General features: G+C 48.9%; 1 protein-coding gene and 1 long non-coding RNA gene across 2 annotated transcripts in view; both read right to left on the minus strand.

The window, feature by feature from the left end:
* LOC116440150 overlaps positions 1-10,587 on the minus strand; it is a 32,038-nt gene extending 21,451 nt beyond the window's left edge. The window contains exon 1 of the long non-coding RNA XR_004238428.1: positions 10,318-10,587. This is a non-coding gene — a long non-coding RNA (uncharacterized LOC116440150). The remainder of the gene's footprint in view (positions 1-10,317) is intronic.
* Positions 513-1,873, minus strand: SOX1 (SRY-box transcription factor 1). Its single transcript, XM_032100544.1, has one exon. The coding sequence runs from the start codon at positions 1,728-1,730 to the stop codon at positions 609-611; it is 1,122 nt and encodes a 373-aa protein (XP_031956435.1). The 5' UTR covers positions 1,731-1,873; the 3' UTR covers positions 513-608.
* Positions 10,588-24,838: the final 14,251 nt, after the last annotated feature.

The following is a 24,838-nucleotide window of genomic DNA, read 5'->3' on the forward strand; positions in this document are numbered from 1 at the left end:
ACTGAAATCGTAGCGGTTCCGCGCGGCATAAAAGTTGGCATCACCTACAACTTTGTGTGTTTATTATTGGTATTTTTTCTTTTCGCCGCCGTTTCCCCCCTTTCTCTTTTTCTTTCTCTTTCTCCTCTTTTGCAAATAAACGCTCTATGTCTCTTGGGTGAATGATAAATACTGTACAAAAAGTCTCGATAAAACACAGAAGTTCAGTCTAAAACTAGTTTCATAAACTAGTCCTCCTAAAAAAAAAAAAAAGGTAAGTAAAGCAACCGTTACCTTTTTTCTCTCTCGTTATTATTATTATTATTTATTATTATTATTACAAGAACATCAAAACATTTCTGTACAAAAAGGAGGGAAGAAAGAAAAAAAAAAAGAGAGAGGTGGGGGAGGGCGGGAGGGAAGGGGCGCGAGAGGCAAAAATAAGAGGGGGGGAACCTGGGAGCGGGGCAGGAGCGGCGCGGGGCCGGGGCGCGGGCAGGCGGCCGGGGCTGAGCGTGCGGTGGCAGCGGCGGGGCGCGCAGTCCTGCGGGCCGGCCCGGGGCCGGGGCCGGCGGCCGAGCCGGTGCCGCGCCCGTGGCTGCCTCCGGCACTCCAGTGCCGGCGGGGGCTCAGATATGCGTCAAGGGGACGGTGCCGTTCACCCCCGTGCTGGCGCTCTGGTAGTGCTGGGGCAGGGAGTGGAGCCGGCTCTGGGCGGCAGCGGCCGCCGGATCCCCGCCTTCCCCGGCCGGTAAGTACATGCTGATCATCTCCCGCAGGTCCCCGGGGCACGGGGCCCGCGAGTGCGAGGTGACGGGCGGGCTCACGCTGGGCTCCGACTTCACCAGCGAGCCCAGGGCGCCCAGCGCACCCGAGGAGGCGGCCGCCGCCGCTGCCGCTGCCGCCGCCGCCGCCGCCGAGTTCTGGTGGGGCTGGGAGCCGTAGGGCAGGGCGCCGTAGCCCGAGGGCGAGGCGCTCATGTAGCCCTGCGAGTTGGAGATGGGACTGTACTGCAGGGCGCCCATGTCGTAGCGGTGCATGGGCTGCGGGTTGTGCGGGTGGTGCGGGTGATGTGGGTGCGGGTGGTGCGGGTGCCCCCCGCTGCCAGGGTGCTGGCTGTAGGCGAGCTGCGCCTCCTGCATCATCGCCGCCGCCGCCGCCGCCGCCGCCACCGAGCCCGGGTAGGCGCCGTTGGCCCAGCCGTTCATGTGCGCGTAGCCGCCGCTGGCCGTGCCGCCGGGGCTCTCCAGCCGCTGCCCGACGCCGCCCGGGCTGACGCCGACGCCCATGCCCACGCCGACGCCGGCCGGGCCTCCCCCGGCCGACCCGGCGCTCAGCAGCCCCCCGGCCAGCGAGTACTTGTCCTTCTTGAGCAGGGTCTTGGTCTTCCGCCGTGGCCGGTATTTATAATCCGGGTGCTCCTTCATGTGCAGCGCCCGCAGCCGCTTCGCCTCGTCGATGAACGGTCTCTTCTCGGCCTCCGACATGACTTTCCACTCGGCTCCCAGGCGCTTGCTGATCTCCGAGTTGTGCATTTTGGGGTTCTCCTGGGCCATCTTCCGCCGCTGGCCCCGCGACCACACCATGAAGGCGTTCATGGGTCTCTTGACCCGGTCCTGGTTTGCTTTGTTTCCCCCGCCGCCGCCGCCGCCGCCGCCGCCGCCTCCCGCTCCGGTCTGCCCCGAGAGGTTCGTGGGGGCCTGGGCTCCGCCAGGGGAGTGCAAGTCCGTCTCCATCATCATGCTGTACATTCAAATAGCTTTTTTATTTTCCACCGGTGCCAGACGTGAAAAATGAATCAAACATAGAGGAGCCCGGGAGGACGGTGAGTGAGCGAGGCGAAACCCGTTTGTATCTAGGTAGCGACCGCCGTGTGAAGAAAAAAAAAAAAAAAAAAAAAAAAAAAAAAAAAAAGAGGAGGAGAAGAAAACCGCGAGGAGAGCGATCGGCGACCCTGCCGGCGAAAACTTTCTCCCTTTCGCAAATCACTTTCGGGGCTCGGCGGCGACGGGGGTTCGAGCTGCTCAAACAGGTGCACGGCAAACTTGCTGCTTCACTTGGCGCGGCGGGAGGAGTGTGCGGAGCCGTCGGCGGTGTCCTCCGCTCGCCGGCGCTCCCCGGCAGACGCGCGCACACCCCTCCGCTCCCGCTCTTATCCTTAACGGAGCTATTTTTTTTTGTTCTTTGCTGCTAACTTGGAGAGAGAGAGGGAGGGAGGGGAGGGAGCGTGTGTGACTTGCATCCGCTGATCGCAGGTGAACGGAGCAGAAGAGAGGAGAACCCACCGCCACGCGAAAAGGAGGCGAAAAAAAAAAAAGTATTTCAACGTTAACTGAAAAAAAAAAAAATGCAGGAGGAGGATCGGGGGAGGGAGGGGGTGGGGGAAGGAGCCCAACCAAAACACGCGCCGATTCCGGCGGCCGGGGCGCGGCGGCACAGCAATTTGCTGGCGGTGGTCTCCCTCCCGCGGCCCGGGCGGGACGGCCGGGATGGGGCCGGGACGGGGCCGGCAGAGGAGGAGGAGCCGCCGGGCGCGCGGGCGAGCGACGCCGCAGCCATACGGCGCGCGCCGAGCCCGCCTTAAATCGCCTGGCGGCGGCCAATGGGGGCGCGCCGGCGGGCGCTGATTTGCATATGGCGCGCGCCGAGCGGTGACGTGCACCGGGGCGCGCCGCGCTCGGGGGGGCGGAGGGGCCGCGTCCCGCCCGCGGCCCCCGACGGCGCCCCCGGGGCCGGAACACCCCCCCGGCCCCCGGCCACCCCTCTGGCCCCGCCGGGCATCGCCGCAGGGAGCCCTGAAGCCTCGGGCTGCCGCGTCCCCGCCGGGCGCGCCCCTCACTTAGACGACCGTCGAGCAGTATTTAGGGGGGCTGAGGCGCCCCAGGCTGTCCGTCCCGGTACCGCAGGCCTGCGATCGGCACGCAAACACGCCTTTTCCGCGGGACTTCGTTCTGGAGAATTCTCTGGAGCCCCCTCAGACATTTCTCCCAGGTGTTAAAACTGCTCCCAGGCCCAGGCATGAGGCAGAGGCTGGACGCAGTCGTTATTCACTTAGTCCTAGGGGAGTTAAAAGCACCTGCGACTAAAGAAGGTACACGGAAACATGTTATCTTTGTATACAGTAACTACAGGTGCATGATTTTTTCCCCTTGAAAATATTAAAAGACTACCTTTGTGCCCTGGCTGTCCTGTGAGATTATAGTTATTTTATAGGGGGGAGAAAATGGTCCACACAGAAATTCATGCTGCAGTCTTTAATTGCAGCCATAGGAATGGCAAGTCCATCAGACAAATGCCCACGCATGTATAAACGGCCACCCCCATCATCTTTCACCAGGTGGAGAAAGGGACACGCAGCATGCCTGCTCTTTTCACGGTCCGTGTTAATTTTCCTGACCCTAGTGGCCATCCAAGGCTGGAATCACGCTGCAACTCCCCCAATTACTGTTATTACCACCAGAAGTTTTCTGCAGGAGGAGTATGCACCGTGTACAAAGCACCAGCCTTAGGCACTGGGCTAGGATCAGACTTTTTTTCTCATTTCCAGTGACTCGTCATGAAATAGTGATCTCATCATGATAATCTAGGTTTGCTGGGGAGGCGAAAGTGCCTCTCCGCTTCTGACGGCCAAAGGCTCAGGCTGCTTCTAGGCCCTTTGAGCTCAGCCTGAGTGATGCTAGTAACTCTGGTGCCGGTGCTTTTGGGAGGAGACTGTTCTCTCCCAGTGCACCTAAGGGTGCAAAGAGGGCATGGAAGACGGTGCAGGAACACACGCGCGCTTCTCCAGCTGAGAGTTTCTCAAATTGCCATACCTGCCACGGCAAAACAAGGGAGGCCGTTGTGATTGTTAAATTATGTATTAAAAATATAATTGGTTAGGGTAGGAGGGGAGGGAGACGAGGAGAAGGTTACTGCAGAAAGGCGTGTTTCCACTTCGACGGCCAAATGAAGATGAGGAGTAAAAACTGCGAGATAAGATGTCATGGCTTGCACATTATCCACCCAAGGCCCTAGTGGTATTTTCCCCTGAAATTTGATATAAAGGCACCTAAAGACTTCCTGACAAATAAATGGGTGGAATCGCTGGGGGGCATTCTTTTCCGGATGAGTCCTATGCGTCCTGCCAGCCGGTGGACCCCGTGGGAACACACCCTTATCCCTGGGAATTGGGCATACACACCAGCTTCCCTCCCCCTCACGTACAGGGAAACTGTGCCCGAGGCTGAACTTTCCCTTCCCTGGTGCACAGGAAGCTGCTAATCCACACCCTCCCGGGGCCTGCCCCCTCCTGGACTTTTTACCTCTTTTTCCTGATCCCCGGCAAATAAACAGAGAATGCCCCTTCCCTCCCCTAGAAGCAGCCAAACTACCATGAACGCGGTAGCGGGGAGAAACGCGGACAGAGAGCAGGGAGCGAGGATATGCTGCTGCCGTGAGTCCCTCTTGCCTCTGGCCCAGGTGTACCCCGCTCACCTTCGGCCAGGGGGTGTCTATCGACTGAACGGGGGGGGGAGGAAGGTGTAAAAGCCAGTTCGGGGGGGCAGACAGTGGTAAAGGTAGTGCAGATCCCGATTCACGGGACAAGGAACGAGGTCAAGCACTGGCGAGTGTCGTTTGACAGGGCTGCGGGGCTGGGGTGGTGGTGCAGGCCGGGGCTGCTCCCGGAGATGAGAGGTCCTTGGACTTTCCCCTGCAGAAAGGGGGGTTGCAAAGAACCAGGAGTCGGGTGGTGGAGGGAGTAGGTGGGGGCGGCCGGGGGTGTGGTGTGTGCTGGGTGAACGCTGCAGGAAAGTCAGAGGGGAGGCGGAGAGGAGGTCCCGCACTAGGAGCAGAACCGGAGAGGGCTAAATGTCCGGCCGCGGCAGCGGTCTCCCCTCGGGCCTGCAGAGGGGACAAGTACCGGCGAGGGCTTTTCGCAGGCCGGTCGCAGTGACAAGTGCCTGCCCCCGGCCACGGCTCCCCCCCATCTCCGCGCTGCGAGGTGGGACGCGCCCCGGCGGGCGGTGCCTCTCCCCGCGCCCTGCTGAGCCTGGAGGGCCGCCCCCTCGGGGTGGGGGTCGCCCGCCGAGGGCCCGGCCGACGCTGTGCGCTCTGTGCCCCCGCAGACGAGGAGGGGGCAGCGGGGCGGCGGGGCCGAACCGGGCGCCCCGGAGCAGGCGGCGATCGCCGTCTGCTGGCTGCCGCCGTGCCTCCCTCGCCCTCGCCCCGGGTCGGGGCCGGCGAGCGCCAGCCCGCTCCGGGGCGATGCCGTGGGGAGACGCTCGTGAAAGATCCTGCCTGGTCCCTCGCCAGCCCTGTCTGAAACGTGAGGCGGGGAGGGAGTGCGCTCGCTTGCAGCTCCTCTGGCACTTCACTCCAAAACCCGCCAGCCGGCACGAAATGCAAAGCACTCCCTTGCTACCGGGGTGCCATTACCTGGGCCAAAGCGAGCAAACCGGGAGGGAGGGCAGGCAAAGGAGAGAGGGAAAGCATTTTCCCGCCTCGGTGACTTGGCGACTCGGGGACCACAGCCTTCAACACGACCTGCTTGATACCCAGTCGAGATGGGATGGTTGGAAAAAGGGCGCCTGAATAGAGTCTCGCTTTCTTTTCCAGCGTTCTGTGCAATCCTACAGCCCCAGTCCCAAATCAGCTACGGCCTCTCTGTGTTTTGTTGTCTTTTCTCAGCTTGGTGGGTAAAAGCGTATGGAGAATCTCTGGAGCTTTCGAGTAGGGGCTCACCCTGTGAACGGTACTCACACATATAATTCAAATTTCACAGCTGACCTGCTCTGAAAACCTCAATCAGCTTCTAATTGAAGGGAAAACAAAATATTGCTTCCCTACAGCAGAGCTAACGATTTAATCATTATATCAGACATTATAGCTTTTAATTAGGCTAATGCTGATACTGTATGGAAAGAGATAATTCAACACAGTTCTTGATGAATTCTGTAATTGGGTTAACGGAGGAGCAGTTGGGGGAAGAGACGTCAATATTCAAGCTGCGTCTATAGCCACCAGGTTTATGAATGAAAGGGAAGGGGGAAAAAGAAAAGGGGGGGGATGCAAAGGGCTAAAATTCCCTGACGAGAAATGTCTCCCCCCTTCGCCCAGGAGAGCCGTGCCAACCAACTGGAAGCGTGAGGAGAGTAAGGGCTGTCCTGCCGCCGCCTCGGCGCGCCCCGCTCCCGGCCGCCGCCCCGCTCCCGGCCGCCGCTCCCAGACAGCCCGGACTGCTGCTACACCAGCGCGACCCGAGCGGCGGCCCCGCTGCGGGACCTCGCTGCGGCTCCCCGGAGCGGCTCGGGCCGGGGTCAGTGGCTCACAGGCCGCTTTCCCTCTATCTCCATCCCAACCAACGGGTCGTCCGCCGCCACGCTGGGAGCACGAGGGGAGGGGGCAATCAGGGACACCAGCACCGAGACTGTCCTGCGGGGGTGCGCCTGGGCAAAGTCGGGAGCACAGCGGGGGAACGCCGAGGGTGGTACGGGACGGGACCGAAGGGTTTCTGAAGTCCTAATGAGAGCAGGCAGGTACTCTGCACAACTGGGCTGGCGAGGCTCGGCTGCCGAGAGCCGCCCTCCCTGCGGGGCGCGGGTGCTGGGCAGGGGGCGCGACACGGAACACAGGGGTGTGCTCAGGGCCAGCCTGCTCCGGGCAAAATCAAAGCGGCCAGAGGGCAGGCTGCTGCTCCGTGTAGGAACTTCCATTTATTTATGTATTTATTGTGTCAGATAAAAGGGCGGCTGGAGCCATTTTTCTAAAGGAATTCTGCATCACCGCTCTCTCCGCAGTGTCGATAAATTGCCCCTTTCCGAAGAGTTTGTATATCCCAGCCTTCCTCTTTTCTCTCCTTCCTTTCTAGTTTTTACTGGCTTTGAAAATGAGCTTTATATTTTCCTTGCGCCTAAAAGAAGTACTATCGATCTCCCCGCACATTTGATCTCCGCAGCAGCCGGCGGCCTCCCCAAGGCGGCAGCGGGTCCCGGCGGGCGGGTGTGCCGGGGGTGTCCCGTCGCAGCCCAGCTCCCGGGACAGACATTGCCAAGGGAAAGGCGAGGCACACCTCGGTGGGACGGCGGGACGGTCAGACCGCGCCTAAGCAGAGATTTGCTTCCCCCCTCCTCTTCCCGGCAGGACATTCTGGATGCCCCCTCGGCTTGGAACAGCCCCGATCCTTCGCTCGGTGGGACTTCTGAGTCGGTAGAAAAAACAGAATCGTGTCTTTACGAAGTTTTGCCAGCAGGAGCATTTTCTAAAATGTTTGTTTATGCTACGCATCAGCTCGATTTCCAGCACAGTATTGTTCCGAAAGAGGAATATCCTGTATTGTGATCCATCCTTGTCTAATTTTGTTAGTAATTACAGTAAAACTGAATAGGTAATTGATAACATTCCAATGACACAACTCCCTGTAATTAACAGGCTGAATACACCTTCTTACATTACACAAAAGTTGTAATTTTAAAGTCTGTCCAGATTTTAAAATTTCTTTTAAAGTTATTAGTACTAAGGCACATGCCGGGAATATGTGCTGATCAGATGGCACAGCATCTCGCGGGAGATGAGGGTTTACACTGTTCTATTTTTTATGGTTTGGGATTTCTACCTAAAAGGATAGCCAGACCATTTACCTTTTACAGTCGAGTTACCGAGTGGCCCTTTAGAAAAAAAAACCAAAAACAAACCCATACCAAGAAACAAAAAAAACCCCACCAACAGAAAACCTACCCAGCAATTTACTTTCCACCAAAAGAAAAATATTTTAAAAGTTTAATTTTGTAACTGAAAACTTTTAAAGGAAAAGGAAGAGCTGCGGCGATGGAGAGTCTGTCGGACTAGAACGACAAGGGGAGTTATTACCCAGTTAATCTTTAAAACTGCACTGCTGAAATGTCAGTCACGGAAAAAGAGCTTCACAAGCCCAAATGCGACATCCCATTTATAGCAGGGCAACCTGGGTAGTTATGTCTGTGGCGCGTCGCTCAGAACACCATAAAGGCAATATTTCTGGTTTGCATCCTCGTCAGTTATCCCCAAATTGCAAAGGCATCATTCAGGGCAAGTCAGAATGAATTTGTGCAAAAAAAAAATAAACGAGGTAAGAAAAAGCCCTAAATAATATAGAAGCTTCTTTCTTGCAGGCCATCCTGTTATTGCAAATTAGATTAGCTACACAGGCTTCAATATAAATGTGACATGAGGTTCACAGAAGAGCGAAAGTATCATCCACTCCAATCTCTCCTTTCATCGAAACATCCCACACAAATTACATCTTCTCGTTTAATACACCTTTCAATGAGATTAAAACATCACTTTGACACGGTTTCAAACCTTTTCGGTCGCGCATTCAGTGCTTATTTTAGAAAACAGCAAACAAGGGCAAATCTACAAACATCTAAATAATCTCAGACCGCTGGTCTGGAAAATAAAGGTACCCAGAGGAAATACATGATCCTCTTGCTCCATCCAGTGCAGCATTCTGGCCATGGGAAGGCGGATAGCGAACCCCAGTGAAGGGAAGAGAAAAACCCGGTTTCTTTCCCCCCAACGGGACATCCTGGTTACTTGGTCGGTGTCGAGATCCCGTGTTTATTTGCCTTTTGGAAAAGGGGTGTTTGTTACCTGTTTTTCAGCAGATCACTGACTGATACTTCACATTCTCAAACGGATTCTCTGATAGTCACCGTAAAGGGGGATAGTAAAAAAAACCCGGTACTGACACCATTAGCAAACACATACTTTACGGCAAAGACTGGCAAACCTGAAAAAGGTGCTGGGGCCGAGGAGGAGGGGGGAGGCAGGTTGTTCATAGACTGTCCTGTTTTAGGAAAAGCGCTTGCAAATAGCTGGGGCTACAATTTAGCTGCACCCACAGCCTGACCCGGCCCGCAGCAGGTGCAGGGCGGTAGCCCCCGCCCCCGGCCGGACCCCTCCTCCCCGGGTGGGAAGTGCAGCCCTCACGGGAGATGCCTTTCTCGAGGTGGATGTGTCAATTTTTGCCTCAGGGTCTGCGCAGCCGGGCGCCCCAAGGCGGGCAGGGGATGGCGGCAGCCCCCCGGGCCCGCAGCGGCCGCTCTGCTCCTCCACGGAGCCGGGACCAGGAGCGGCGGGCGAAGACGGGGCGCGCTGAGATGCTGGGGCAGCCTGGCTTGGTGGGAAGAAACGGTAGTTCGGCATCTCACTGCCTGCTCCATACTGGGCATTTGGGGACAATTTGCAACCACTCTCCCTATCCCCATCCATCCATCCATCCATCCATCCATCCATCCATCCATCCATCCAAACCCCCACCCCCCTTAACAAAGAGGCTTTCAAAACATAACCTTTTATGGCAGCCTGCGGAATCAATGCGATAAAACGGGGTTTTAATGGGTTAATTGACTGGAGCCGCTATCATGTTTAAACACCTGTTTCTGAAAAGAGATTCAGCCAAAACGCGTCCCCTCCCTGATCGATAGATGTACAACCTTGCTGCATTGCCTGTTGATCGACCCCAAATACCACCGTCAATTATGAGAGGGAAAATCCATTTCACTTTTTTTAATATCCCGATACTTTATAGCAATAGTGAAAAACTCTACAGCCACTTTGGAGCTGGGGAGGGAGGGTAAGACCCTGGGTGGGACCACGCCAGATAGCCCTAACCTCTGGGCTGGGGCTTGGCTTCGAGAGGCTGGGCACAACCTCCCTGTCGAGAGGTCCCGGCAGCTGTCACTTTCGCAGAGGATCGGATCCGGGTATCCCCATTCCTTGGGAAAATCGAGCCGGGCTCAGCCCGGCCGCATTAGCAGTGTTGGAAGCCCATGTGAATGCTCTCTCCGAGGGGGAGAGATTAAGCAGGAATTAGTTGTAATAGCTGAGGGCTGCTCTGCCTATTGATTTCCCTTTTTTTTTGGCAGTATTAATGCAGCCAAGCCCTCCGGTCAGTCACAGCGAAATTGATTCTTTGCCCAAGACACCTTTCACTAAATGGCACCCGCGCACCGACATGTTAATTTTTGAACGTGTAAGGGGAGCGGGCACTGCGCGCTCGGGAGGCAGCGCCGCCGCCCCCGGCGCCCTCCCCGCCCCAGCCCTCCCGCAGCCCCCTGCCCCTGCCCGGCCGCCGCTTTCCTCCCCCGCCTCAAAACCCAGTGAGGCGTCTTCCCCAGAAGGCGGAGGGGGGCAGCCCAAAACGCTGTCACACCACACCCGCACCCCCCAAATCCGTGTCACAGCCGATAACCCAGTGACTGCAAACGGCTCTTCCCTCCTTGAAGCAAAAGTAACTTGGAAGCCCTCCCCTCGCCAGCTTCCCCTCCTCCATTCCCGAGACAGGGTGAAGACCCCCTCAAAAGTTAGAGGCACACTTACAGTTGCTCTTCCGGCTCCAGCCTCCTCCCAAATATATCATCTGAAGGGGCAGCCTTATTATTATTACTTTTTTGGTTTGGTTTTTTCCTCTGCTCTAGCCTAGCTCACACTTTCCTCCGACCGTGCCCGCAGGTGCAGGGCAGCGCGACACGGAGCCGGCGGTCTCCTCCTCGCCCCTCGCCCAGCCGCAGCTCCCAGGCGGCTGTGCCCGAGCCACGAGTGCCCGGCGACACACGCACACTCACCATTCGCGCTCTCTCGCTCACTCGCTCTCTCTCTCTCCCCCTCACACACACACGCGCACGCACACACATACACACTGCACAGGAGAGGGGGAGAGAGGGAGAGCGGGAGACAGAGAAGAAAATGAAATTTATTATTGATAGAAAAGACTTTAAAGACAATTTCAAGTTATTGTTTCGGTCTGGAGAGAAAAGAAAAAAAAAAAGAAAAGGAAAGGGGAAAAAAAAGGAGAGGGGCTTTTCTCCCCACCCCAACATAATGAAACGCCTTTTGTGTGGCACCGAACAATACCAAACAAGTATTCTAATAAATAGCCACTTTTTTGTTCCGTCGCGGCAGTGAATAGAATTGAGCAGTTGGTTTGAGAGCAGCTGGAGCGCCGCGCCGAGCGGGGAGGTGGAGCCCGGAGCCTTCCTCCTCTTTCTCTTCCCCTTTCCTTCTCTCACACGCACTTTCTCTTCTAATCTTGCATTTCTGCCTCTCCGCTCCTGCTGGGCCACTGTCCCCTGCCCCTTTCTCTGGGAGAGATGCCTCCTGGAAGTGAAGAGCCGCCCCTAGGTGCTGCCTCCCGCACCTGTGCGGCGCCGTGGGGCTCCCCGCGCCTCCTCTCGTCCCTCACCGCCCGCTTCGGCCGCCCCGGGACTCTGCTCCTGCCCTCCCCGCCGTACCCTGAAGGTCCCCGGCCGCCCAGTGACCCCGCGCCCCCCGCCGCACTCTGCCTCCGACAGCTCGGGACAGCGGAGGCTCCGAGCCTGGTCAGACCCTCCTTTGTTGACAATAAACTTGAATTTCACAGGGAGACTCAGAGCCCCTCCGCCCTCTCGCTCCCCCTCTCCCGGCCTTCCCTCGGGATGGAGCCAGGCTTTGTCAACCTCCCCCTCCCCGCTCAGGATCTCTGCGGAGGGTCCGCTCTTCCTCCCCCCTGCACCGTTCACTGCCATCACCTTCCCTTTCCTAGACAGCGCCTGCATGTTTTTTTTTTTTCTTCCCTCCCCGAAATACTCTTTCCCAGTCCCTTTCTGCCAACACGACAACCGCTCTAGGAAAGAAAGTCGGTAGAGGTTATTAAAATGGACACAAATCAGCTAAAGATTCTCAGGTAAAGCTGAGAGTGCCCCGATTTCCGTTCTGCTCCGGCTGTGCGGGTGTGTGCCTGCCCGTCTGTGCCGAGGATGTGCGGCGGGGAGGGAGGGAGGAGTGGAGCAGAGGGCTGGCTTTGCCCGCCGGTGGAGCCGGCTGTAGCATCCAGGCGGGTCGTGGCTGCCGGGGCTGTACCCTTTGGGGGGGTCAACGGTGCCGGCGCCAGAGCGCTGGGAACGGACACCGCGGGCAGCCGCCTTCCTATGGCCGGACTGTCTCCTTTTATTAGGGGGTGGATCTAGTCTTCGTTCAAAAAATAAATTAATACATACATCCCCCCACCCCCAACATTAACCTCCGATTCGCTTGCCAGCCAGAGCCTTGCTTGTCTCGCAAAAGCTGCGGGAAGCACCCGAGTTTCAAATAAACCCCAGCAATTGCTGCAAAGGCTCCTTAGCATGCAGGGATTACCTCGTCAGCTATTTTGAGTTGCTCAGTCACATACAAACATTAGAGATGTTGGAATAAAAAGCAGATTGCTTTTAAGTTTAAGCCACCGTTGCCCTTTACAGACTCGTATTGATGCTTGGAGGGGGAACAGGGAAACCTGTTTAATGACTTGAATTAAATGTTACATCCTCATCCGTGGGGCTAGAAGTGGGAGAGATCTCGGCCAAGGCTCAGCTCTCGCCCTCCCCTAGCGCCGTTCCTTGCACGTCCTTCCAGAGCTGCCCAGAAGGACCCCTGGGGGGGTGGGGGGGCAGAAAAGGGGGGGGGGAGGGCGCTGCGGGAGTGCCGGGATGCCCTCAGTGTCCCCTCCCCAGAGCCCGTCCCTTTTCCCGGGGGGGTCTCGCTGTGAGCCGTGCCCGGTTGCGTACCTCTGCCTGCACGGAAAATTCCCCTCCCTCCTTTTTCCACCCCCCTCCCTCCCCTCTCTTTTAAGTGGATTTTTGCTCTCACTTCAATAACACGCCGGCTCTAATTAGCTGCAATATTAAGAAACGCTGCTAAATGACAGTTTTATCGGGTTTGTGCAGATAGGAGGAACGCGGGGACCCAGCGAAATATCCACCCAATACGTTCGGCGCTGGATCCCCGCCAGCAACCACCGCTCGCTCTTTTTATATGGAAAAATGGCAACATTTTGGAAAGCAGCTTTAAAACTTTGACTTATATTTTACATGCTAAATAACGGGGAGAATGGCGACAGCGTTACAGAAAGCTTCAACCCTGCAAATATTTGAATGGGGCTTTTTTGTAAAGTAGAGCAGCTGTCAGTCAGCTGGCTTTGACAGCCTGCCACAATTTTGTCATTTAATAGTGGGTGTTAGGCTAAGTGCAAAACACTCTGGCAAACAGATGTCAAACCTACATCTCATATAAATGGGGGTTGTAAAATTGAGTTTTAACCCACATATACGGTTTTAAAAAGCGGTGCCAGTGTGTAAACTGTATACAAAATAAAGATACTGACAATCTCCCGTGTGGGCTTGTTATTTAAAGTAGGCTTATTTAGAAATCTGACCTCCAAATTATGCTAAATCTTCCTACATTTCAAACAGTGGAATATGAGAGCAGCGCTTGGGAAAGTCGAAATTAAGGACAAATATGATGGCTTGTTGAAAGGGTCTTATTGCCGTGTGTACGGAGAAACCAAGGCTCTTAATTCATTCAACTTGTCATTGCTCTTCCAAATCTGAAAAGAAGGAAGGAAGGAAGGAAGGAAGGAAGGAAGGAAGGAAGGAAGGAAGGAAGGAAGGAAGGAAGGAAGGAAGGAAGGAAGGAAGGAAGGAAGGAAGGAAGGAAGGAAGGAAGGAAGGAAGGAAGGAAGGAAGGAAGGAAGGAAAAGAAGGACTTTGCAGGTTCCGAGGTTTCAGGGACTGTTTTCTACAGCGGGACCCGAGGGATTTGATTTAGGAGGAGGCGGCAGGGGAAGGAAAGACCACAGACGCAGCGAGCAGGCAGCTGCAGAAGCACAAACTCCGTAGGGTGAACGAGGAACCGTGCAATGAGGTGGCCAGACCCACTGCAAAGGGTGGAGCCCACTCGCCTAGGACATGACAAGAGATTATGAGTGGTAGCAGGAAAATATTGGTCGCATTTAACTCCTTTGGAAGTTACCATTCAAAACATGAGCTGCTCTTCCTTTTGAACTCACATTTCCAAGACTCGTATCTTCACCGAGATGTGGTTTCCCCCTGTACTTTGAGGGACCTTCCTGACAAATTTCCTTTGAACATCTAAAAAATGTCCCAAGTATTTACACGAAAAATTGTTCGTTACCTCAGCTGGTTAGAACGAAGCAAGAAGAGTAAAGATGATAATTCATTGCACGAATGATACTGTATGAATTGTACCAAATTCCCCAGAAAAAGTCTACACCCACATTATCGTTTTGGAAGGTAGACATGTAGCTTCCTAGACAAGTCGATATGAGGCGATTAAACGAAACATTTAATTGCAAAGAATTGTTCAAATTAATAATTAACCACAGTTTAAACACGTGCTCAGCTGATTTCCTTGTCGGGTACTCACTTGCAATATTTGCACTGTCCTAGCCGGTGTTAAATGAGTAGAGGAATGCACACGGGGTGATTATTGATCATATGCAGTGACTGCTGTTTACATTTAAATCCCGTTTGATCCTAACTCTCTCCACACTCGTCTCCAAACCCCCAAAGCTCTGCTGCTTGATTACAGCGTTTTCCTCTTTGCAGGTTTTTTTTTTTTTTTTTTGTTGCTTTGTGGGGGCTTCCGACACTTAGTTTGCAGAACGACAATGAATGCCTGAGACTGGCTAATCCTGCCCCAGGTGTTCGGGAAGCACGGGGAGAAGGGGATGTCCGCAGCCCCGCGCCCGGCGAGAGGTGCCCCCGCTCTGTGGGCGGCGGGCAGCGGCCCCCGGCCGCAACTGCAGGGTTGTAGATCGCAACCCAGGGCTGGCGGAGAGGGGCTCGGAGCCTTCCCCAGCCCGTACCAGGACTCTTGGGTCAGTACAGTAGACACTCTGCTGCCGCGTTTGACCTGAAAGTTGCCGCTTCAGAAACCCCAGATTTTAAAAAATATATATTAAAAAACCCCCAGCGGTTCGCCTGGAGTGCTCCACACTGAGGGTGCTGGGAACTCCTCGGGTCCCAAACACCAGCCCCGAGGTAAGGGGCTTCCATGCCTTGACAACACCAACTACAGCCTAGCGTCGGGTAACATCGTCAAAGAAGAAATCAGGTTTTATTGTGGAATAATTGCTGCTGAGTTATTTTAAATCAATTGTAGCTGCAACTTTGATGGGCAACGCGGCTGGCTCTGCGGCTGGTCCCTGGCTCTGGAGAGGAGCCTGAACTGTCTTTATTCAATTTCCTCATGCAGAAAAATGCCTGTAGCTGTTATCCAGCCCATTTGCCTGCAAAGAAAGGCTATGGTAGAATGTGATCCTTATTTTCAAACAAGTAAGTGATCAACAAATCTGGAAAAAAAAGTATTGACATCCTCGATAGATATTAAAAATCTCCTCTTGTTACTTAAAAATGGACATTCTGTTACCTCTAATGTTTGCTTTTTTAACCAATATACTTGTATGAATATCTGATTGCTTTCCATCATAGACACAGCTGTTTCTTTTTCAGCATTCTGCCGTGAAATAGTTGCAAGCCTCTGAAGTCAAAATATAATTGACATAGCTAAATGTTTTTTCCTAAATGCAGCAGTTTTATGAAGTCTTGAAATTAAGTCCAGTGACAACCTGCCTGTCCGACAGTTGCTCTGAAATACAGATTGGCACCCTCTCCAACTGCAGTGTCATAAGAAATCCAGGCACTCAAATTGTGTTTATCCCCATACTTCAGATGTTAATATTAGCATGTTTTCAAGGTGGAAATACCATCGAACAAGTTCAAATGATAGAGATGGAAAATGACTAAAAAGACACAGGACATGCAAACAAAGATGATTCCAATTTTAGTGTTTAAGGGTTAAATGGGGTGTGTGCTGTAGACAGGAAAAACAAAGTTCACCAAAATCATGTCTCCCATGGGCTTGGTTCCTGTGATTGCTGTGGAGTGATCCCTGATCCATACTGGAGTGAAATCAGAGGGAAGCTATGACTTCTGTAACATGCAAGGTATTAAAATCAACAGGGGAAATCTAATTGTTTGTGTTGATTTTCTCATTTAATTTTGGAGCAGTAGACAGTAATGGAATTGTTTTCTCAGTGTGGTGGGGTTTTTCTTGGGAGGGGGGTGGGGGTGTTTAGGTCTTAGATTTGTTTCCCATTTCAGTAGGATCTGAAGTCCAAACCACACCATCCAAGTGCAGAATATACATTACAAGACCAAAGTGCAAAACAGTTTTTCAAGTGGCTTATGAGTAGAAAGCGTGGGGTGAAGATTAGGTTATCCCACTGCAATGCAATCGAGTTGTTTGACGACATCATGAAAGTTGAAGGTATTGCTTTAAAAGGGTGCATGGCTTAGCATCAGGCTTATCTTCAAAGAGACTGAGGCAAACTAACACTGCTCATTGAAGAATGAAGTGTTTAGAGACTGGCATCATTGTCATGAACCCACCAGAACGCCATATGGCTTTAAGAAATCAGTTTCTTTCTGAGTATCCAAGCACATGTACTAAAAGATCAGATTTTTATGGCAGTGGCAGAAATGGTTGCACATACTTTGTATACATTTAACATCATGTATTTGTATTTCCTGGGGGAGGTGACAATATATTTTCCATTTGATGCCCCAGCAGTATATGCAAAAAGAGGGTATATATTTTCTTCTCTTTACTCTGTAGATGTTCCAGTGCTGGAGAAGTTCCTTCTCAAATCATTGGGGTGAGTAGATCACAGTGAGGCATAGCTTGCTGAGACACCGACTGCTATGAAACTCTCCAAACCTTTCAGCTCCTCTTCCAGTGAAGATGATTCACTTTTGCTGTTTTACCAGGACTGCCCCTGGGTCACTCGGGTGTTAGATTGTTTTTCTGTTACATTAGGTCCAGCCGTGCTGTCAGTTTGCTGCCTTATGCTTCACCAAAGTGTCCTGATGCTCTGATTGTTACCACTGCAGAAATCCTGGGCTTTTGGCTGGGATGGACATCTCATATCCTTTGTGAGAAAACCCGGAGGAAGGAGAGAGGATGGTTTTGTCCGGAGCCCTCTCCTCATAGGCAATATGGATATGAGCCAATCTGAGCTGGGAATCATGGACTCACACCCTGTTTCAGCTATCAAAAGCTGTTCATGTGCATTGAAACAGTGCAATCAACTGGCTATTAAAAACTATTAAGAAACAGCCTGAGGTCCCTGGTAAGTCCTTTGGATTTCAGTATTTGTAGGGCTCCAGGATACTTAGACACAAAATTGTCATTGAAATGAACATAAGCTCTGCATCTAAATCCCCGGACTTAAATATCCTTGAGCTGAAGATGTGAGATATCTGGCTTAATCTCCTCAAGCCTCCACTGAACCCTGGATACACTGGTTACTACAGCACACAGGAACATCACAGAGAAATTATGAGAACAAACTTGCTAATACTTTTAAAGAGACAGAAAGAGGCAACCAATGTACTCAAGATTATCATTACTATTTACCACCATGACACTCACTGGCTGGGAAAGCAGGAGATAATATTTAGAAAAATCTGAGGAATATGGTCTTGTTTGAAAATATCTCTGCTACTAATGTGATGACTGTCTAGTGCAGTTGTGGTTGCTGGGAATTCACACACTGATTTTATGGAGAGATAAAAGAGTGGAGTTTATATGGAATAAACCCCTTTTGAATAAAACAATCTGCATAAATGCTTTAAGAAAGCCTATAATTATGATAAAAATGTTTCTCAGAGTTAAAATTATGAAGCAATCAAAATTTATAAACAGTCTCATCGACTTTTAATCATACTTTCTCATATACAAACTGTAGAAAACATATAGTAGCAATATATAACAATACATATTTTATTTTTGGTAATTTAGGGTGCCATGCCATGCTCTTTAATCAGTCCGGAGGGACTTGATTTACGGCACGGTACAGTGTCAGCTTGTCTTGTCAAGCTCTACAGTACTATCCTTAAATGTCAAAAACACATAAAGTCCTCTAGTTTTATATACACTTAGCTGAGGTTTTATCCTTCTGGCAGCTAAACACCTCTGGAGATGTGTTGTGCCCTCTCTGGGCTAGATTCAAAATTTTCTTTGGTCATATTCCCACCAAGAACCTCTGGATCAGGGCCTCTACTCTGACTGCCTGCTCTGAAGGTGTTCACTCAGCATAACACAGGATCCTACCCACATCTTCCCTGAAATTCCCTTGCAGACATTGTTCTTCATTTATCATTCATTAAGGAGAATGCTCAAATTATATGCATCATGTAGGACTTGGATGGCAAGAGATATTCAAAAGAAAGAATATTTCTAATGGGAACCCTGCCAACTTGAATGGTAGCCTACCATGTCTATATCCATTGTTTCCTTCGAACTGAACTAGCTGAACACATTCAGGATGCATCCTCATAGTAACAAGTTTCCCTTGGCAAACAGTAAAATTCACTGGTATTACTGTGTCATGAAAAATATTATCACAAATGTGATCAGATAGGTCAAATTAATGAAATATTTGCTTCAAGAAATACATGTTTTTAATGCAATATTACTAGATTCTTTTTTGAAACAGAATAGCATGCAGAGTATTCCACCTGAATTTCTTATGAAAATGAGATTTTCTGTTGAATTGACTGACACAGATATTATTGATAGGTTAACTGTCCAACTCGTCTTAATTATCAGAGTGAACAGCCTTTTCTGCTAAAACATTGATTCAACTGCTGCTTTCAGCTAGACATATTAATAAGGAACAACTGCCCTGAGTTTCACAAGGTGTACACCTTCCTAATGGAGTGTGAAATCATGTCCATAAATACACTCTTTCAGTGTTTTCAAGGGGTGACACCCTTCCAGGATTTCCTATTGATTCCATTTGTCTTCAGGTCCTTGTGACCTCACTCCCATTTCACTGACCAAAAGCCTGAAACAAAAGTTGCCAAGTGGACTACTGGTGAGGAGAAAGACTGGAGAAGTCTCCTTCCACAGTCTGTGGGGCAAGACTCTAGGGGATGTTCATCGTCTTAGTCTGTGGAGAGATACGAATACTTTGCAGCTTTTCCAAAGAAATCATGCTGTATTTTATATGAGTTCTGCAGGGAACATGTTTTTGGCCTGGGAGAGTGAAACCTCAGCTTGATCCTCAGCTAGATGATTTAGATGGCAGTTTTTGAAGGACAGAGAAGCATCATGCCTGCAGCTTGATGTGCATTCTCTGATAGCTTTTGACTATCAAGCAATGGCATTCTTGGATGCACTTGCCATGCTCCTGCCCATGCCCCAAATCCAACTTCCTTTTTCAGCCAAAAAAAAAAGAGCATTGTCCTTTTGGGACTTTATGATTGTGGGAGAGAAAGGCAAATCTTGTTTTTTCTTCTTTTTATGGACCAGTTTTCTGACACTGGCCCTATTAGGTGTTTGCCTACAGAAGGATGGGTAGAAGTTATTTTCTGTGTGTAATACACTTCATTTAAAAGACTTCCTTGCCATGAAATCTCTGTATTTAGCAGTCTTTAATCACTAAATATAAACATCAAGTCTCACTTTGTGTCTATATGTGGGCCTAAAAATATTGTTCTGTTTCCAGCTGAGACAGATGAATGTCATGAATGCACTGTGTAGGATGGACGGCAAAAATACTGCAGCAAAACCTAAACAAACCTAAAGCATGAAACCAAACGTTTTGTACACTTACATTAAAATTATATTGAAAATTGGGAGCATGAACTACAAAACTAGGCTTCTTTCTGTTTTACAAACTGCAACATCTGTTAAGAAAAACTAAAGCATAATTGCAAGTTGAAATTTCCTGCCTATTCTTACATTGACATTTGTGTTTTTCTCTTATCATCTCCCACATGTTAATGCAGCAGCTTCCTAACCCTCTTGTTATATATCACATTCAATGTAACAGTTGAGCAAATTCTCCAAATGTGTTGCTGTTCACTTTCACAAACATGGAAAGCAATTTGGTGTGTCCTTTTAATGAGTCATTTTCATGCAAGGAGGAAAATAGTGGTTGGGGAAGTTCCTAAAGCATTCTGCTCATTGATTTTAAGATTCCCTTTTGAATCTATGTTGCTTAAAACCCAGATTGTTTTGTCAGAAGAGTTATTCAAACCATCTTTTCTTCTAACTCAGAAGTATGAAGAATTCCAGCTTCCTTTTACTCCTTTGCAGGGGCTGCAATTTTGTCACTGACAATGAAGTGAAATTCAAGGTTTAGTTTAAAAAGTTTTTAACACTTGTGTTGCTAATGGTAACTCTGAAGTGTTAGAAGGATGCAAAACCACCTGTGCATGGTAGGGCAAGGGAAGTGCAGATGGAAGTCTTGTAGGGCAGAAGCTCTCTTCATCCAAAGCAGGCGTTGACTTTAAACCATAATAGTGACAATATAAATGTAATTTTTTAAGCTTGGCTCCTGTGCTATCATTTCTGTGGTGTTTCTTATGAACACACAAACCTGCTTATCTTGCTTGAATTCTGAGCTCAACAAAGGGTGGCATGCTTGAGAAGAAAACTAATGGCAACGGATAGTTTCTTTACAGGAACAAGGAACCTGGGACCCCACAAAAAAACTCTGCGAAGAACAGATGGGCCAGACCTCCTACACTGGTCACTGAAGCAACTAAAGTGGTCATCATAACCCTGCCTATGGTCACGTGCTCTTGCTCTAGCATTCCTTTGGGGTTTCACTTAACTGCCCAGACGGAGAGATGGCACATACTGAGCTTTCAGGCACTAATAAAGGAGTGCCGAACTTTTGGCTACAGTGGGCCATATGAGCTGTGTCACTTCAAAGAATGTAGATGTGCTTTCCTACCCCTTTGCTTTGGCAAGACAACTCAGATGTGGCCTAGCTCCATGCCAGGGGTAGATCATCCAATCCCTGCGTTCAGCTTTCTTTTCAGATGCACTGGCAAAGAGTTGTAGCGTGTATGGCAGTGAGATCCCTCATCTAAAGCACTGAGATTCATGACTACTGGGTGAGCACCCTACAACAAAGGATACAGCTCCAGTCATTTAAAGAGGTGGGAGAATGGGCAACAAAAAAGCATAAAGGAAGGTGGTCCCTGTAGCCTTTTGCATTCCCACATGTATGTGGCATTTAGCAGGGGCTGCAGGCAGTGTGCGTGTACAAGGGATGAACTTTTGGTCATGTTGTCAGGGCAGCAGGGGTGTGCACTGGGGCACTGTGGAAAGAGTTACAGGACACAGACTGCCAGAACAACTCATCCAGTTCCCTCCCTGGGGCAAGCTGGTGGGTCACAGGGAATAGGCTAAAGGATTGAATGAATGTTTTCCTTGATTTGGCTTGCTGGATACATGCAAAGCACTTTGGTGCAACTTGTGACTACAACTCAGTCTTGCAAAAGTAAATTTTGTTGGAATAAGGGACCATTAGAAAGCAAATTCTCTAGGATTCATGTGAGTCCATTTAAAAGTAAAATCATAGCTCATTTTTTTTTTAAACTAAAGAAGAGTCTTCTAAAACCAAGAATTGACCATAATTTAGTTGAAATGTAGGTGAAATAGGTAGGTGAAGCTACTAGTGAACAGAATTTGTAGTGTGCAGGCTCTATAAATTATGTTCAATATATTTTCCAGACTACAAAAATAAAATGACAATTATTTATTAAAAATCCTACTTCACTACAAAAGTTTAAAGTTACTTTTTGGGCACAATGACATTGGCCATACTTAGAGTCTGTATATTAGAATGATAGAGGTCGTTGTGAAATTGTAAAAGCCTTACCAAAGAGTGAAACCACTGCATACATGCTGAACTACCTAACCCAGCCATGAATTGTCTAAACAAAATAATTTGATACTGGCTGTTGTCCACATTTTAATTAGCAAGTACAGAGGCTGTTGCATAATCCTATTTAATGTCTATGCTTGATACCTCCCGAATAGCTCAGTGATTAAATTCATACCTTAGCGCGGCTAACTGCATTAGCTGAAAGAAAACTGCTAACACTAAGATTCACTTTCTGACATAAATCTAATGCAAGCACGTCTCCTTCATTGGCTTAACAGACAAAATGCTCTTTTAATTTATAGTCTGTTGGTTGCAAAGATGCCCTGAGGTATTTTGTACAAATGCATATTGATGTCTTCTGCAAGTTTTTCCTCCCCAGCAGAGCTTCCTTGCGACAGAGATCACAGTGGCCCCATTAGATAATCACCACCCTCAATGACATCCAGCCTAATCAGGCAGTTGATCACAGAAATCACAGATAACCCTTTCTGTGCAATGGGCTGCCTTGGCCAGGTTTCTCCCAGGGGCAGATTTATGGGAGGGGAAGGGAGGGCAGGTGTGGAATTTGCAGCCCACCTGTCAGAGTGCTGGGCCCCAAGGTGCAGCGAGGGCTGTGCTCCTGCTCCCCATTGCTGCTGCTGCTGCCTCACACTGCTGTCTGCCACAAAGCTCTCCAGTCCTGTTAATTGTGGGGGCTAACAAGCTACTCACATACCCGTGTGCAACACAAATCACACTAGCTAAATTCTCATCATTTAAGATTTTTGGAGTCACAAACAGTGACAGTTCTACCTTGCCTACCTACTGGTAACCTTTTTTTTTTCTGTGCTTTTTTTTTCCCCCCTCCACACAACCCTGCTATTTTAATTGATGTTATGAGAAACAAGAGACAGCGCTGGCATCTCACTGCTGCTTTCTTATTTGAGTCTTAATGTTCAACGAATATTTAGTTTGGTGTTCATGTAAAAGGGTAGAGCTTTAAGTGTTTGCTTTGCCACATTAGGACATATATTTTAACATGCTTAACTGTTTCTTCACATGAGAAAAAGAACTTGCCAGTTGATCAACAGGGGCATGAGTCCCTGTTGGTAGAGAACTTACGTGCATTTACTTAGACAAATAAAAATTTACATAAAAATAACCTTTAAATGTTTCAAATGCAGAAATGAACGATAAAAAATTTTAAATGATTAAACAAGATTTTTATCTCAGCTCAGTTTGTCTCTTTAAAAAACAAATCCAAAACTACCATAAATAAAACTAATTATGTTATGTTTTATCTTATCTCTCCCAAAATATATTTTATTACAAAAGTCTAGAACATGTGTTGTGCAGCTTTCTGTGCATTTTAAAAACTATTTAAAAAAATTTTAAAGCGAGGGTACATATTTCTGTTTATTGAAATATTTATTGGATGACAGAATGTACAGCTCTCAGTGAGATGGTACATATGATTTTAAAAGAAAATGGCTTGTGGTGGGTTTGTCTTAAAACCAAAGGGTTTCTTTCTGTGGCTGGCATAAAGTTACAAAAAGCCACACTGGCATTTTTCAGGAACAAGGGACAATATTCTATCTCTTGTCAGTGGTAGAAGTAGAGATATGTAATTTTATGCTTGATTTTTCTAAGGAAGTTAGTTTTGTGACTGTACTAGGGCTTAGTAATGAAAGGAAGCATCAACATAAATTTGTAACAACATTGACATTGTTTGCTGAGCCAAGACCACAAACAAACTCACCAAAGGTTTTATGCTGTTAATCCATAAATTCAGGAAAGCTGAACTGAACTTCCAACAAGACCAAGAGGTATTCTTCATGTCTTCAAGACATTACCTCTGCATTAAATACCACCCCTGGCTATACCTGTAAAATGCTGCTTCCAGTGTTGCCTGGACAGTGTCATTTGTCCAGGGGGCAAAGAAAAACACAACTTAAGACCAAATTGTGGACAGGTACTGAGATGGACATCCCAGAAGAAGAGCTATTTCCCAAATCCTGAAATGGTTTTCATGGTGCTGATTTATCAGTCTTTTTTTTCCCAGAACTCCTGCTGGATGCAAAACAGAGTTCAATGGGAGAAAACAATGGCATGAGTGGATGATGTGGAGTATACTTGAATATATCTAGAATTAAGATAATGTTCTCTTGAGGAGAAGGTGAAAGCCAGTACTAGAGACAGTGTAATATACTATTGGTCCACAAGAAGTTTTTTAGATATTTTTTGTTTGTTTTGTTTTTATGCACTTCTCTTTGGGTGCTTTATTGCAGACAAACTCCATGAAGAAATTTATAAAGATTCCCCTTATTCCATCTATGTCCAACAAGTACCAGAAAAAAATACAAAAGCATGCAAGAATACTAGATTAATTACAGGGAACACTGTGCTTGTTCATGATTTTCATGATATTTATTTAAAGACACCAAAATAAGTGAGAAGGATCTTTGAGTTTTATTTTTCTGAAGCCTCGTGATAACAAAAAGTTTGTGATTCCTTTGAGGAGCCAGAAGTGGCTGATATCCAGTACTGAGAAAGGAATCTTACTCAAAATAGGGTAATTCTTAATCTCTATTTCTACTTCTTCTGTTTCTCTCTACATTCCCAAAGACAATTTATGTGTTAAGCTCTGCTACTCAAAGTGAAACCAGGTATTGCTTAAAGACATGGGAGTACACGGAGAATCTTTAGGAACTGAGAGACCCTCAAACTCCATGACTTTTTATTTTTGTTAGCCTGGCTTGGAAATAAAGCTAAAAAGTTATCTTATGAAAATCAGTGGCATATCTTATACAACACAGAAAGCAAAACCACAGTTCAAGTAAGGAATGGAATAACTTCAATTATGTTTGGTTTGGCTGTACTCAGAAAATCTCACTTATACAAATGTGTTTTAAAGTTAATTACCTACTATAATTCCAATCTAAATATATTAAAGGGACTCCTTTCTCATTCTTAGTCTCCTGTGAAGTCATTCGAGTGTCCAAGTGATTGAACTCTAGCATAAAACTGTTGACATTAAAATAGGATGTAATAAAGAGAGCCAGTTAATTGCTAGAAGGTCAATGAAGAGAAAAGGACTTTGCTCAATTTAACAGTAGCACAGCAAGCAACACTAGGAAGTGAAATAGCTGCCAAAGAACGGACATATGGGTGACCTGCACTGAAGAAAATGAAAAATGACATACCATTTTCTTATTCTCGGGTAATTGAAGTTGCAGATGGTTCTGTGATTGACAATTCATACAGACAAACTGAGTGAGATGTACCTTGCCAAAAGTCTGTGTTCTCAAAGTCTGTATCTGAGCTGGTGATCTGAACACCTTGTAAAGTCAGTGGAAACAA

This window comes from Corvus moneduloides, chromosome 2 (genome assembly GCF_009650955.1).
Source record: "Corvus moneduloides isolate bCorMon1 chromosome 2, bCorMon1.pri, whole genome shotgun sequence".
Lineage (NCBI taxonomy): Eukaryota > Metazoa > Chordata > Aves > Passeriformes > Corvidae > Corvus > Corvus moneduloides.

What these genes read in the sequence shown, in the direction of transcription:
- SOX1 (XM_032100544.1), bottom strand. Translation starts at nt 1,730, where the DNA reads ATGTACAGCATGATGATGGAGACGGACTTGCACTCCCCTGGCGGAGCC.